At 34.3% G+C, this 13,990-nt stretch overlaps 1 protein-coding gene across 3 annotated transcripts; it reads right to left on the minus strand.

Annotated features, from left to right (window-relative positions):
* Positions 1–266: 266 nt before the first annotated feature.
* Smp_071380.2 (putative zinc finger protein) lies at positions 267–11,405 on the minus strand (the record flags this gene model as incomplete). 3 transcript variants are annotated; one of them, XM_018799667.1, is made up of 8 exons in its annotated part: positions 957–1,096; positions 3,930–4,415; positions 5,931–6,014; positions 7,868–8,067; positions 10,772–10,850; positions 10,885–11,101; positions 11,135–11,224; positions 11,259–11,330. In XM_018799667.1, the coding sequence occupies 8 exons, from the start codon at positions 11,328–11,330 to the stop codon at positions 957–959; spliced, it is 1,368 nt and encodes a 455-aa protein (XP_018651434.1). The 3 variants fall into 3 exon arrangements, with proteins under 3 accessions (XP_018651433.1, XP_018651434.1, XP_018651435.1); XM_018799669.1 differs by lacking the exon at positions 957–1,096 and adding an exon at positions 2,386–2,884 and having other exon boundaries at positions 11,259–11,405; XM_018799668.1 differs by having other exon boundaries at positions 267–1,096; positions 11,135–11,405.
* Between the last annotated feature and the right edge of the window lie 2,585 nt (positions 11,406–13,990).

Genomic DNA, 13,990 nt, shown 5'->3' on the forward strand with positions numbered 1-13,990 from the left:
CTACTCTGTTGTATGATGTAAATAAGATTTGAACCTGAATGCACAGAAATCATTTGATGAGACTGTTGATTATTAATATCAATTATATTTTGCTCTTCATAGTGCTGTAAGTGGCAGATACATTATGAAACTGGAACTATTTTATCTGTTGCCTCAAAAATCCAACTAGCGAAATCTCTAAACTGATTATTTCAAAAGTATTATAAGGCGATTTCTAATCTAAACAACTATCGTCTTCAATCATTGAATAACAAACACAACTCTATAGATAAAAATACTTCATTTTATTCTAAACAAGCTCGTGAAAAATAAGGTAAATGATAAAAAGAGATCACAAAATAAGATATTATCTAATTCTATGAAGAACAGACTAATTAGTAATCAGTTGACCGGTAAGAAAATTAACGTATAATAATGTTAATTAAACCAAGTTATAAATCTCAATACAGTGAAATCGTATTTATACACGGCCAAATATGTGTATGTATAATTATATGAAATGCGTTATGATGATTCTGACAATCGAAATCTGATAGGATGAAACAGTCAAACAAATAAACACAAACACAATAGTAACACAATGCATCAATAAACGAACAATATTCAAAACAAAGAAAAAAAAATTGTCTGAATGTTCAATTGATCAATCAATCATTTAAACTAACCAATTAGTCCGTCAACAACGGAGATAAAAAATATATACAAATTACCCATTAATTATGAAAACGTATATGAGAGAATTAAATCGACTGATAATGGTTCAACTTTTTATTCTTTTCAATAGAAAAAAAAGAGGATAATAAAAATAAGTATGAGAAACAAATAGCCCTGTATTTAAAACTCAATGGTTTTGATAATACAATTTCATTACTATTCATTATTGTGAATTGTGCAAAAATAAAGTGGTTAAGACAAACAAATAAAAACAGGATACACTATGTATATATGAATGCTACTTAAACATGAGATTCATGCGTATCTAATAAATCAAAATCCGTATGTACTTTAACATGAGTAATCATTACAGAAGTTGATTGACTATCATTGATTTCATTATTTAGTCCAGATTCAGTGTCACTTTCACTACACTGTTTACCTAATGAGAAAATACAACAAAATAAAAAGGATAAAGAGAATACTTCATAGAAATAATATAAAGTAACTTTGGAAAAATTTGTGTATTATGAAGCTAGAAATCATCAAAATGTATGTGTGATAACCATCTGATAGGTAAGCTGAATTAAGGAAGCGTAGATTAGAGCAGAATTTATGATTCAAACTAATGAGCTATTAATGTCGAAAAAAGTATATGAATGTTATTTGTGAAGAACAATGTTTGTATGCAAATAGATTTATTGCATATACCATGAAGGCAGTAAATGATGAAACAACATGGCGCTAGGTAGGTTATTAAGTTTCTCAGTGGATCAAATACAGTTTATATTATGAAGTGATATTGTGGTGTATGCTACTTATATCGACATTGCTATGGAGGTCAGCATACAGGCGGACTCGACATTTTAACGGGGAGCGTGGCACAGATTTTAGCAAAGAAGGTAGCACGGCGAGCAGAACAACCGCAAGAGCGACTGTTTAAAGGGTGAACGAGTGTGGTGTATGCTACTTACGTCGGTCGACATAAGTAGTATGTAACACCAACCGGAAGTGAAAAACCTGGCAGCAGAAGGTTAAGAACATCGAGTTGAGGAAAACAAAAAGGGAAATAGGAAGGAACTGTGGATTTGAAGAATCACACAGAATATTAAGGACAATTGATAGAAGATTTGCAACCGAAGCATCTAGTGTATGGTTCTCATATTTTATGAAGATGCTCTGTAATTTTGTATCAAACAGTGAATTCGTCTTCCCCAGATGTGTTCATTCACTACAATATCTGCTAGTGAACCAGTGAATGCGAAGAATCTAACGGTACGAACTAATAATGTAACTAGTTTAATAGTTCTCAGATTCAATATTGAATCGGATATTATTATTTCATTTATACCACACAATTACCATACTATTACATAATTGGGAATGACTTCATATATCGAAAGGAAACATCTATCAGGTACTATATGATTTTTAATTGGCGCTAAATCGACTACAGGTCCCATAAAAAAAATACTATTTATTATAAATGTGATGAAAACGTTTCTTCAGTTATAGAACGAGATGAAGTTTAATTAATCCATAGAAAATATGTAGCAGTAAGGAAAATCGTTTGGTGATTCCAAAATACATATAGTGGTCCGAATACAAGGACAAACTAACATCATCTAGAAAGCCAATAAACAGTAAGAAATAGCGAATAGATGTCTCATATCGACAGTGACTTATTTGTGGCAAGCAGACACTATTTCCCATAAGATCGAAACCAAGTTTATGAAGAACTGTTATACAATTATTTAGTATGTGAAATCAAATGATCACTATACAATCTCGGTGCAAAGTTACCTATTTGTCGGGACTGTTAACTCTATAAGTCAGGGCCTTTCAAAGAAACACCGAGAAATTCAACTTGACGCTGGCAAAAAGTAAATACATACACATAATTAAGATAGTTTTATGAATAAAATTTCTAAATATTTTAAGTGTCATTTCCATTTACAATTCACTTTGAACCGTTAAATGTCTACAAACAAAAATTCTTATTTTAAATCAATCCATATAAAATAAGGTTAAGGATTAAAGGAATTAAGAATGAAAGTATTATCTCTTAGCATAAAGGTTAGGTTATACAAGAATTGTATCGAATTTATTTATTTTACATTTTAGAACAATGTGTAGGAGGAATGAATAAGAAAAAAAGTGGTTTAAGTAAGAAATACTTTCACATAAACAACAATCACTGTGTGTGTGTTTTTTCACATGAATTATTCAACTAAATAATGAATATCAAGTGACCAAGAAAAAAAAAAAGAAAAAAGTAGGACCTTTACCATTGATTTCAAATCAATACATTGTTTAAATGTTTCACATTTTTATGTAATAAACAAATCTTAATATATACAAGTTTTGTTTTCACTTAATATATACATCAAAACTGTAATATATATGGAATTGTATGTGTGGCTAATGTAGTAATCAATGATCAATTTAAAGATAAGACACTTAGATTTTTTTTTAAACGACCGCCTACCACTAGTACAAATAAGTTAGTAATATATGCTCCCAAAAAACAATTATTGACTCATAAAAGTATGAAATACTTATGAATCTACCGAAAGCTGATAATTACATTCACTTATTCTGATGTTAAAAACCAGCTCAAATCCACGGGGTACCTCTCTTTTTAAACTGTGAGAATAAATTATCTTGTTTGACATTCATTTTAACTAAATAATGATGTATGTAAACCATGTGCTTCCATAAAAAAACTTGAAACTTTTTAAGATGCTTAGTGATTAGAAAATTGAAATAGAAAAATCACAACATTTCGTATGTTTCCTTTCGTATTTACTATTTGAGGAAGCAATAGACGTTTACTTTGGAACTTTCACATTAAATACAGTATACGATAAAAATATTTTAGAAGCACAAATATTCGAAGAACTTTGCGAATGGTGATTGACAGCTAATCACTGTTAAAAACTTTTATAGAAAAATATTCTTGAACATTACCGAGTTAAGTGAGTACATGATAAGAACTTATCCCAATAGTGAATAATCTATGCCATTTCTTTACTGTGAGTAAATACATGTATTGACTCAAGAGAGTACTTTTACTATTACTATCGAATGAATAATACAGGTCAATCGAACAAAATGATAAATATGTGCAATGGCAGGATTTACCCAGATTTCTTATTGATGTCTTATGTTATTCCTAATCACGAAATATGAGATAGAACCTGAGACTTATATTTTTGAGATCATTGGACAAAATTCAACCCGAAATTTTCCTTCAAAAAACAAAAAATAATAACCTTTTGCGAGAGATTCAGCAACAATCTGAGAACATTCAGGTTGTAATTCCACGGCTGTATTAACATTGTTAGTTCCCTGTTCATGTTCGGATGAACTATGACCTCTGGAATAAGAACTTGATACATTTGTGAGAAAGCTTTCCAAAGTTTCACGGATTGAGGCAGTCATCTTCATTCGCTTAAGTGATGAAGCACTTGATTGGTCAGCAGAAGCATTAATGAGTGGAGTATGTTCATCTGAATGGACGTCCTCACCGTAGGAACTAAATTGGGGTGATGAAATAGTATCTTCTGAATCAGAATCTTCTTCGAAAGACGAATCATCCAAAAGTGGAGCTTCAGATGTAGTGGCATATGCAGAAGCGCGTCTAAATCTTGTAGAGTTTGAAGTGTTGACTCTGGGACGATTGTGAACTTTTTTCTTACATATAGGACAAACACCACGACGTTTTAAAAGCCATGGATCTACACATTTACTGTGGTAAGCTTTAAAAAAATAGGATGGTTTTAAAGTGGATGAACACAAAAATTTCAAATGCAATAACCACATAAACTAGTAAACAAATATAAGTAACCTGGTTATGAATGAAAATCTGTCGACTAATTTTATGATTGACGAGCAAAGCACTCATATTCACAACTACCCTAAGGATTATACAGAAACACATAATACCATTTTCAGAGGGTAGTAATCTTAGTGTATTTAATACAGGGATTATTCGTAGGAACATTTCGATCGGTAATTGAGATATTAAATGGAAGATGAGAAATCGTGTTTAGTATAGATCTAAAATAAGTCGATAGTCACGCAAAAAGCTCAGTGATAACCACTTTTATTTTAGAGCTTTGACTGTTTAGATTTTATGCTTGAAGTGATGAAAATACCCAATGATTAGAGTACAATAACAAATGGAAGTTTTAGGTCGAAAGTTTCCTGATAATCAACCTTACTACTTGCCTAACTACTGCCAACTACAACTACAACTTCGCATCGAGAACCTTCAAAAGTGTGAAGATACTTGAAACTAGAACTTGAAATCAAGACGTTGATGTGATGTCCTGTCTTCCCTGGCCGGTGACTATCGATACATCTAGCAAACCGAAGGTTCACCAAGGACTACAATCTCTAAAGTGCTACAAGCAAATAGGCCGAGACGACCTAATTCCGTCTTCCTTAAAGATGGAGGCGAAATTCTGATCAAGTGACTCACTGAGTTGCTTTGAAAGGGTTGTTACATTATCGTCTCCATCTTTAAAAAGACCCAAGTAATCTACGCAATTACTATCGAGGGATAAGTCCACTTTTGGTTACATTCAAACTACTGGCTTCCGTCATACTCCACGACTCTGTATCTAGTTATCGTTGTCTCCATAAGCTTATTGCCACCCAGTGGTAGCAACATGTTAGTAATACTGACTCCTGGCAATGTATGTTCAAATGCAATGACCATAACTAAATCAATGTTACTATATTGAAACGCTGACTTCGCTAGCTTGAACATGTTTTACCAATAGCACTACACAGGCTTTCAATGTGTGCATTATATGCCGGAGCTGATTCAGGGTTGAAAAAGTGGAGGTAGACAGTTTTTAAATTGCTGCCATGGTATGAAAGTTGCATATAACTGGCATTTTTCAAGCTATCACGACTCACCACCTTTGGATCATAGAGATGATAGAACTTAGTGGCTTGAGATGTTATCAGACACGGGTAAGGATAGAAGCCACCGGAGATTCTTTTGTATTTCTTATATTCCTCTTGAAATTGAGAGGAACTCCTTTGACTGAAAGAACTTTTAGTTGCAACTTAATTGAACTGTATTTCTTGTTTAGCCATCATATTCTCCTTCTTTTCTTTATTTTTTTTAAAAATGTCACCGCTTTATTTTTGTGACCTACACTTTATAGTTCATAGTTGTAAAGGAGAAAAATAACATGATACATTCAGAAAAAAAGTTATTAAAAGATGCAGCTTTTTTATTTAAATGATTATTCACTTACCGTGCCTACATGGTAATACTCTCAATTTATTACCATCTTTATAATCTTCTAAACAAATTGCACAAGTTTCAAATTCACTGGAGTCTGAGAAAATCCATCATAATAAACGGAAAAAGTGTTGAGACAGTAAGAATGGTAAAAAATCAAGTGCGTAGGTAATAAAATAGTTACTTTTACAACTAAACACAAAATGAAATCCTACGTAAAGAATGTAAAAAAGTGAATGTATACTTTATATCGAAAAAACTCTAGTTTCATATTAGTCGTATTTATTCGATTTTAGATAATTTAAGTAACCCGATTTGAATGAACACCAGTAAAATGATTACAGTACACTGAAGTTAATAATAGGATGGTTTTATTTTTCGCTTTCCAAATTCATGCATCGCTAAATACGAATAAAAGTCCGCTTATCAACAGTGGCTTAAAATCACCATCCAATGTTTGCTATCCTAAACTACTACCAAGTAAGCTACTTTGCCTATTACACAACAAAAGGTTAACAACTTTATACATTCTTCACTAATCAAATATTATAACAGAAGCACGGTTAAATATTTTGTATTAATTCCATAACAAAAAACACTGCATCTGGTAGAATTATTCACACCATATAGTACGAAACAAAATTTACAGGTGGAAAACTAGCATATTATAATTATTCAAGAGCCTAAGATGTCAATATTTAATTAGGCTACTTCCAGTTACAAACTTTTATGCTTTTAAGAAAGATTGATAACTACGTAAAAACGGATATAAAAAGTTTTGTGGGATAAATTTTATTGGGAATTAACATAAAAGTAAGGTTATATAGGTCTGAAATAATTAAAAAATAAGTTAGCAGGTGTAAAGAACCTAAGTGACTGAATAAAAGTTCTAAAAGGTGGAATATTTAAGGCATGGTGAATTAGCATTTCTCGAAAAACATATCCGCTGTAACACGATAAGAACTATCATGTGGCCTATTGGGCATAATAAAAACATACAGTTAAAGAGATTTTATGAAAACATTAATACCGTTGTACTCCACTTTATAACTAGTGATCTTATAAACCTTTCAAAGTTTTGGAGGTTAACATTACTTATATAAAGGTTGTACTTATTACTTATGCATTAAAAGGTTGACTAAATATTTATTTACCAGTCCAAATAACTAATAATCTCTACATTTTGTAACCGAATAATTTACTTGAAAAGAAGACTATCGAAAAATAGTGTCAACTAACATGAATCCCTAGTCCATGGTTTCCTTTGGACTACTTTCAAACGACTAACATCAATAACATACTTTATGCAATGTCGAATTACTCAGACAATTAGCTACATTGCAACTTTATTCATCAACAGAATTCAATCAGTGCCAAAGATTAAACAAAAATGGCATTAGTTGCTACTCAGTGAACAATCAATATACATGAATTATTTCCAGACTGGATAATAGAAGTGGTTATGATAATACTAAATAACTACTACGTGGAACACATGTATCTTTGATAATCAAAGGGTTTAGCAATATTTATAAGCATTTATAACTGTAATTTAGTATTAATAACGAAAGCCAAGTACGTAGTTTCGTTATAATGCGGGACTACTGGGAAAAATAAGCAAATCTCTTATAATCGTTTTTATAAGTACTATATACCTGCAACTGTCGATCAGAAACTTATTAAGTTCTGCCTAATAAAATTGCAGATTCTGAAAACACTGAATATAAAACAAATTTCCTGTTAGTTATGCGCATAACTAGAAAAATGGTCAATCTACTTTTAATTTAGACGTCTATCCCACTAAGCCTAACCCTAATACAGCAAATATTCACTGCTATTATTGTGCGAAAAAAATCCAACATGTAGCCAACTTTTAACCATATCATCAAATGAATAGATAACACAAGTGGGTCGCTTTTCGTACACACAAACAACAACAGAGTAACTTACCTTTAGTAAATAAAGTTTCAGGTATTTTACGTAACTCTTTGGCTGGTAAGCAATATCGATATCTTCTTCGGTATCGATTCAAAAACCGAATCCCATATGCCACACTTAGTGCGACTACAGATATCAGCAGACATGTTATAAGTGGAATAAGATATAACAGGATACTTCGGCGGTGAGTAGGTAAGATTTCAACAAAATAACTACAAATACATAAAAAATACGAACTACATGCTTATTGATTTAATCCATAGATAAAATGGTGAGAGAGTTAAGTGTAAATAAGATAAGTCATTATCCATTAGAACCCTCGAACATTTAGGAAAATATGTTAAAATTTGGGAAAAGTAACATATAGATACATCGGGAAAATGACTAACATTTTCAGTCACAATTTACAGAAATAAGAGCGACAATCTCAAAAACACGACCAGTGTATAAAAAAATGACCCGAGGCTGTTTTTTAGCAAAGTGTTAGTAAATTTAGTTTATATGGTGCCTGTTGAAACAACTCTTATGTACTTAATATAATTAGAAACACTTGCAGTTGAGTGTTGATGATATAGACACACTAACAAAGTATTATTCATATAAATTTCGATCTACAGTGTATTCATAAGGACACATTCTTAGACGGGAAAATTACTGCTGAAATAATACTTGCCACCACTATGAGAGTTTTCAAATATTGTACCATGAAGAGTGAATGCCAACTCGTCGAGCATATTGAAATGGTTAGAGCTTCTAAAGTACGTAAACTAGTCAGTTTACAAACGAAATAACGTAACGTTATCAAACTATCCGATTTGATTATTTAATATTCTAAGTTCACTCATTGATACTAACAGATCATACAGTCCCGACTTAGAAATCACCTCTGTTTTCTTATACCCATAAACAACTTCCTATCTGAATGTATAGATAAAAATAGGAGTGACAAGCAGGACTAAATGAGTGTTGGAAATAACATCTGTATAGCTTTTATGAAAATTCAGTCATTCAATATATGTACTGGTATTTTTTTTCCCTACTGAATACCAAATAAAAAACATTTCTATCTCACATTATTGTTACATTTTTCCCGATCTATACTCTGTGACCAATGTACTTAACTTGATGCAAATGAAAACGATAATAATCTGAGTAAAAGACAACCACCATAAAAAGTAGGCAGGAGAATTACAGAGGTGTAATAGGCACGACGAGAACTTTCCAAGAATTCACTATTTGTTCACGAGTGCCAATCTAAAAGCTGGTCCTTCCAACAAGTTTCTTGACAGAAATATCAGATCAATGGTTACAGTTCATTTGCATGAGGTTAAATGGTTTTTTCGATCTGTTTACTTCTTGGGGATGTGTAACTGACTAATCAGGTACAGATTCATGTACATGGCTTTGAGACGCATTTTAATTGAGAGTTCGTGATATTGCTTAGATTCTTAACCGAATTATGTGCAGAAGGGTTCAAGCCCAGGACCTAGTGGCTGAGAGTCAAGTGTCATACCACTAAACCGTTGTTCATTGTCAGTAGAAATTTAGGTTTATTTACATCCGTCTCCAACACTAGTCAGCGTTGCGCACCGTGGTAATCGCTGGTTGCGCAAGCGGCATACCTGGTCCAAGCATATAAGTTGATGAAGATTTACAACCTCACCAACTGAGTTAACATCACAAGGGTAGCCTGTGCAAGGTCTACAAGTCAACTGATTACCGCAATCACAAATAAAGGAACTTCTTAATAGTCCCATTTATTTTAGCCGCTTAACTGTCACATTTCCTCTAAAATCAGCTGTGATCCGATTCTACATGAGCGACAGGTACTGAAATTGGCGATGTGACCTTGAAATCCCCCAGGCGCCTCTGATTGGCTCGTCCACAAATTATAATCTCGCCCCAAAATCTCGTGTGTCAGAAAGAGTCGCCAAATGGATATATGAACGATTGATAAATGGAGAAGCAAATTGAACGTTGTTAAACGGAAAAGCAACTTTGAATCCATCAGTTTTACTCGTGTGAAAGTCAAGCACTTACAAAAATTAAAATTCGAATCCATATTTAATAAACTGACGTACAACATACCGTGACTCCCAGTACTTATTTCTTGACAGAAATATCAGATCAATGGTTACAGTTCATTTGCATGAGGTTAAATGGTTTTTTCGATCTGTTTACTTCTTGGGGATGTGTAACTGACTAATCAGGTACAGATTCATGTACATGGCTTTGAGACGCATTTTAATTGAGAGTTCGTGATATTGCTTAGATTCTTAACCGAATTATGTGCAGAAGGGTTCAAGCCCAGGACCTAGTGGCTGAGAGTCAAGTGTCATACCACTAAACCGTTGTTCATTGTCAGTAGAAATTTAGGTTTATTTACATCCGTCTCCAACACTAGTCAGCGTTGCGCACCGTGGTAATCGCTGGTTGCGCAAGCGGCATACCTGGTCCAAGCATATAAGTTGATGAAGATTTACAACCTCACCAACTGAGTTAACATCACAAGGGTAGCCTGTGCAAGGTCTACAAGTCAACTGATTACCGCAATCACAAATAAAGGAACTTCTTAATAGTCCCATTTATTTTAGCCGCTTAACTGTCACATTTCCTCTAAAATCAGCTGTGATCCGATTCTACATGAGCGACAGGTACTGAAATTGGCGATGTGACCTTGAAATCCCCCAGGCGCCTCTGATTGGCTCGTCCACAAATTATAATCTCGCCCCAAAATCTCGTGTGTCAGAAAGAGTCGCCAAATGGATATATGAACGATTGATAAATGGAGAAGCAAATTGAACGTTGTTAAACGGAAAAGCAACTTTGAATCCATCAGTTTTACTCGTGTGAAAGTCAAGCACTTACAAAAATTAAAATTCGAATCCATATTTAATAAACTGACGTACAACATACCGTGACTCCCAGTACTTATTCAGTAAGAGCTCACCGTCAGATAAACCAACCATGACTGCAGGAATACTGACATTTGTGGCTACCAAAAAAAAGACAAAGGGGAGAAACCTTACATGAATTGTAGCCCATTGGGAAAGTACTGTCATCCGCATCATTGAAAATAACAGCTGCAATATATCCACCTTTTTCGGCCGCTGTAGCCTTATCTACAAAAGAGCAGTTCCCACGTTTGATGAGTGAGATGTAAGGAAGAGTTGAATTGGACGCATTTTTAGGTTTGGGTATTCGGTCTATACAGCCATCTAGTGGTTCAGATACATGAATTCGTCCCTACAAATGTGAAAAGAATGAAACCAAACTAACTAGTATCAAGGATCCCTGAGAAACTGCTCTACCAAAGAGTGCTTCCGAATCCTCAAACTCTTCAACAGAAGTTCTTGATGAGAGGTCTTTCTAAAACTACTACATACAAAACACTGTGACATACAACCAACAAAACAGCCGAAACGTCTGCATCCAGTGTAACGCACGCAAGTAAAGCATAAATCAACGCTTTCATTACATTTGATATTACTGGAGAGAAATCCTCGACTAAAGTGAATAGGAACCCATTGAGATGAGACAGTTGCGCATCTAGTAAACCGAGCGCTGATTATAGATTAGAGTTCCAATGTGTTGTACAAACTCTTAGTTCAAATTGAGATCCTTTGAGCTGCATTCTTGTTACAATTAATTATTTTAAGGTGTTTCCTCATTTTTGTTGGGCTTATTTTACCTACGAAACATAGCTATAAAAATGAGGGTGTAGGGGCAGTGAAATGTCCCTGAGCTCTAAACAAATTATCTGGCAATCGGGTCACTGAATATGGAACAGGTCGTCGATCTGTGTCAAAATCAAGGACAGTCAACGCGCATTAGTTAATCATACACCATGAACTGACTCATGTGGTGATCTCACTATCTTTGCACTCATTTTTACCAATATATTCCCAAAATAACATCCTTTGTGTTTCACGGTCTTCAAAGCAGCCATGGTACGTTGATATGTTGAAAGGGTAATCCACGTTAGACGTTGACTGCAAGGTGTGACTTCGAAGTTAGCCTGCTCGTCACACTATTCCCGTCTAACTAGGGTAGGCCTCAATCATTTGACAGAGATCAACAGCGTTGATATTCTACAAAGGAATAGATAGAAATAATGAGCTGAAACGTTTTAGGACGGTTAAAAGTGGTGTTATATTCCCAAACATGGGGTGGTAATATTTATACCAAACATGTTTTAACGGTTAGAGAAATATTTTTGAACCCTACCCAGATTATTCGTCAAGTCAAACACATCTATAAATTAGGAGGCTTATTACTGAATGTTGGATAGTCCACCAAATTTCACAGGAGCCAAGAGTTACTAACTAAGGCTGGCATTAGACGACAAAGCTTAGTCTAAGCCCTTTCGCAGCTCATATGTCCATTTCCTTTGGATATAATATTGTCACTTTCTATCGATTTAAGAGTAAGTGTATTGACGACACAGAGATTCGAAGTTTGATAGCGCCACCACACGTAACACCTTTATGACTAAAAAATACGGACCCAATCAAGTCAAATATCAGAAACGAGGATATATTTGGAAAGCTATCAATATGTCGAGAAGCGTTTGGTTCAATCTTGCTACCAAGTTGTAAATGATGTGTGGCACTGCGTACCCACTCGTGCTCTGGTGCCACTGCGTGTCTGGACGCCCTCAGCCGAAGTGTGTCAAATAAAACTAATGAGGTCAGCGTCAATGTCGAAGTCTTACAGAACCATTTACTTCGGGGATTTATTCACCGCCACAAGTGTATCATGAGTAGTCGGAAACTGTGAGAAAACACCATGTTAAATTGCCAGCGTTATTTATTATTCGTAATGATTTTCAGACTTTTAACTCCTATTATCGTATACAAGCAACTGTAGTCTGCAACTGATATCCGTAAATTTGTATATCGAGAAATTATTTGCTCGTTAGCCACTGTGGAGTTTGAGTGGACTGTTTGCCATTATTGAGTATTAGCCATTATTATTGCAACCGCCATATACGCCGTGATCTAATGAGAAATAACTTTGTAAAACTTAAACTTATAAGTTGGGTTATCCTTCATGGTCAGAGTTATATTTTGTAGCCTGCGTACCCAGTTAATATACGACGTGACGAGAACAGTAAATTATCGTTATGACCAATGACACACGAAACCCGTACGAGCAGTCTAAAGCACTTGTCGGTCCTGATTTCTGCCTACCCCAGCCAGTTAAGTCCAGAACACCAATAACAGCTTCTGCAATTTGAATCATTATATTTCTAACATACTGAGTTTATATAACAATCAAACTGACCACATCGTACCGTAAAATAGAATATAGTATGAATAGTTTAGTTACTGAACAATTATACAATAAGAAATATACGTATCATATTGGTCCATAAATAGTTCTCGAAAGTTACCACTCATAATTCTCTTCGGGATATAACAGCTTGGCCTATGATTTCCGACTTCTGGAGTTCATTTTCTCCAGAATCCCAACAGATTTTTGTGTAGACTTATTAAAAACTGTCTTGATGAGAAATGGGCTTTCACGGAACAAGAAAACCAGTCAACCGAAGGAAAATCGTACCATATTCTCTTTTGCATACTGCCATAACAGTATCTTTTTCTCAATATATAAAGCGTCACTCATTAAAAAATGAAAATCGAAGAATATAGCAAGATAGAGAGAGAAAAGGATCAAGGTGAACGTTTTCGAACATGTTGGATGTCGTTAGTGTTTAAAAGTCACTATTTTTTTCGTTTAACATGGGCTTTTGTAATGTGTACGCTCATAGTTGGCATTTTAACAAAACTGATATTAGTCAATTTTAGTAACTGTCTCATCTGTGGAAATGCTATATCAAAATGTATCTCATGATTCAAATAAATGGCACAAAATATGAGCGAAACGGATCAGTTCGTTTGGGCCAATTTAGAGTAATCCGATATGCCTTATCAAGGTGTTACGTGCAGGCATGTGTTAACTTCTACTTAACATTGGTAGTCAGAAATGATGTCAGTGTCTACCAATCCTATGCCAAACATAAGTTGGTTCAATGGTATGTCGAGATGAGGTTACGAAAGAGGTTGTAGATCATCAAAATAAGTGGTCTGTCCCGAATGTGTGGGGGAAATGAGGGTCATGGTAATGGTGTGA

This window comes from Schistosoma mansoni, chromosome 3 (genome assembly GCF_000237925.1).
Source record: "Schistosoma mansoni strain Puerto Rico chromosome 3, complete genome".
Classification (NCBI taxonomy): Eukaryota; Metazoa; Platyhelminthes; class Trematoda; order Strigeidida; family Schistosomatidae; genus Schistosoma; species Schistosoma mansoni.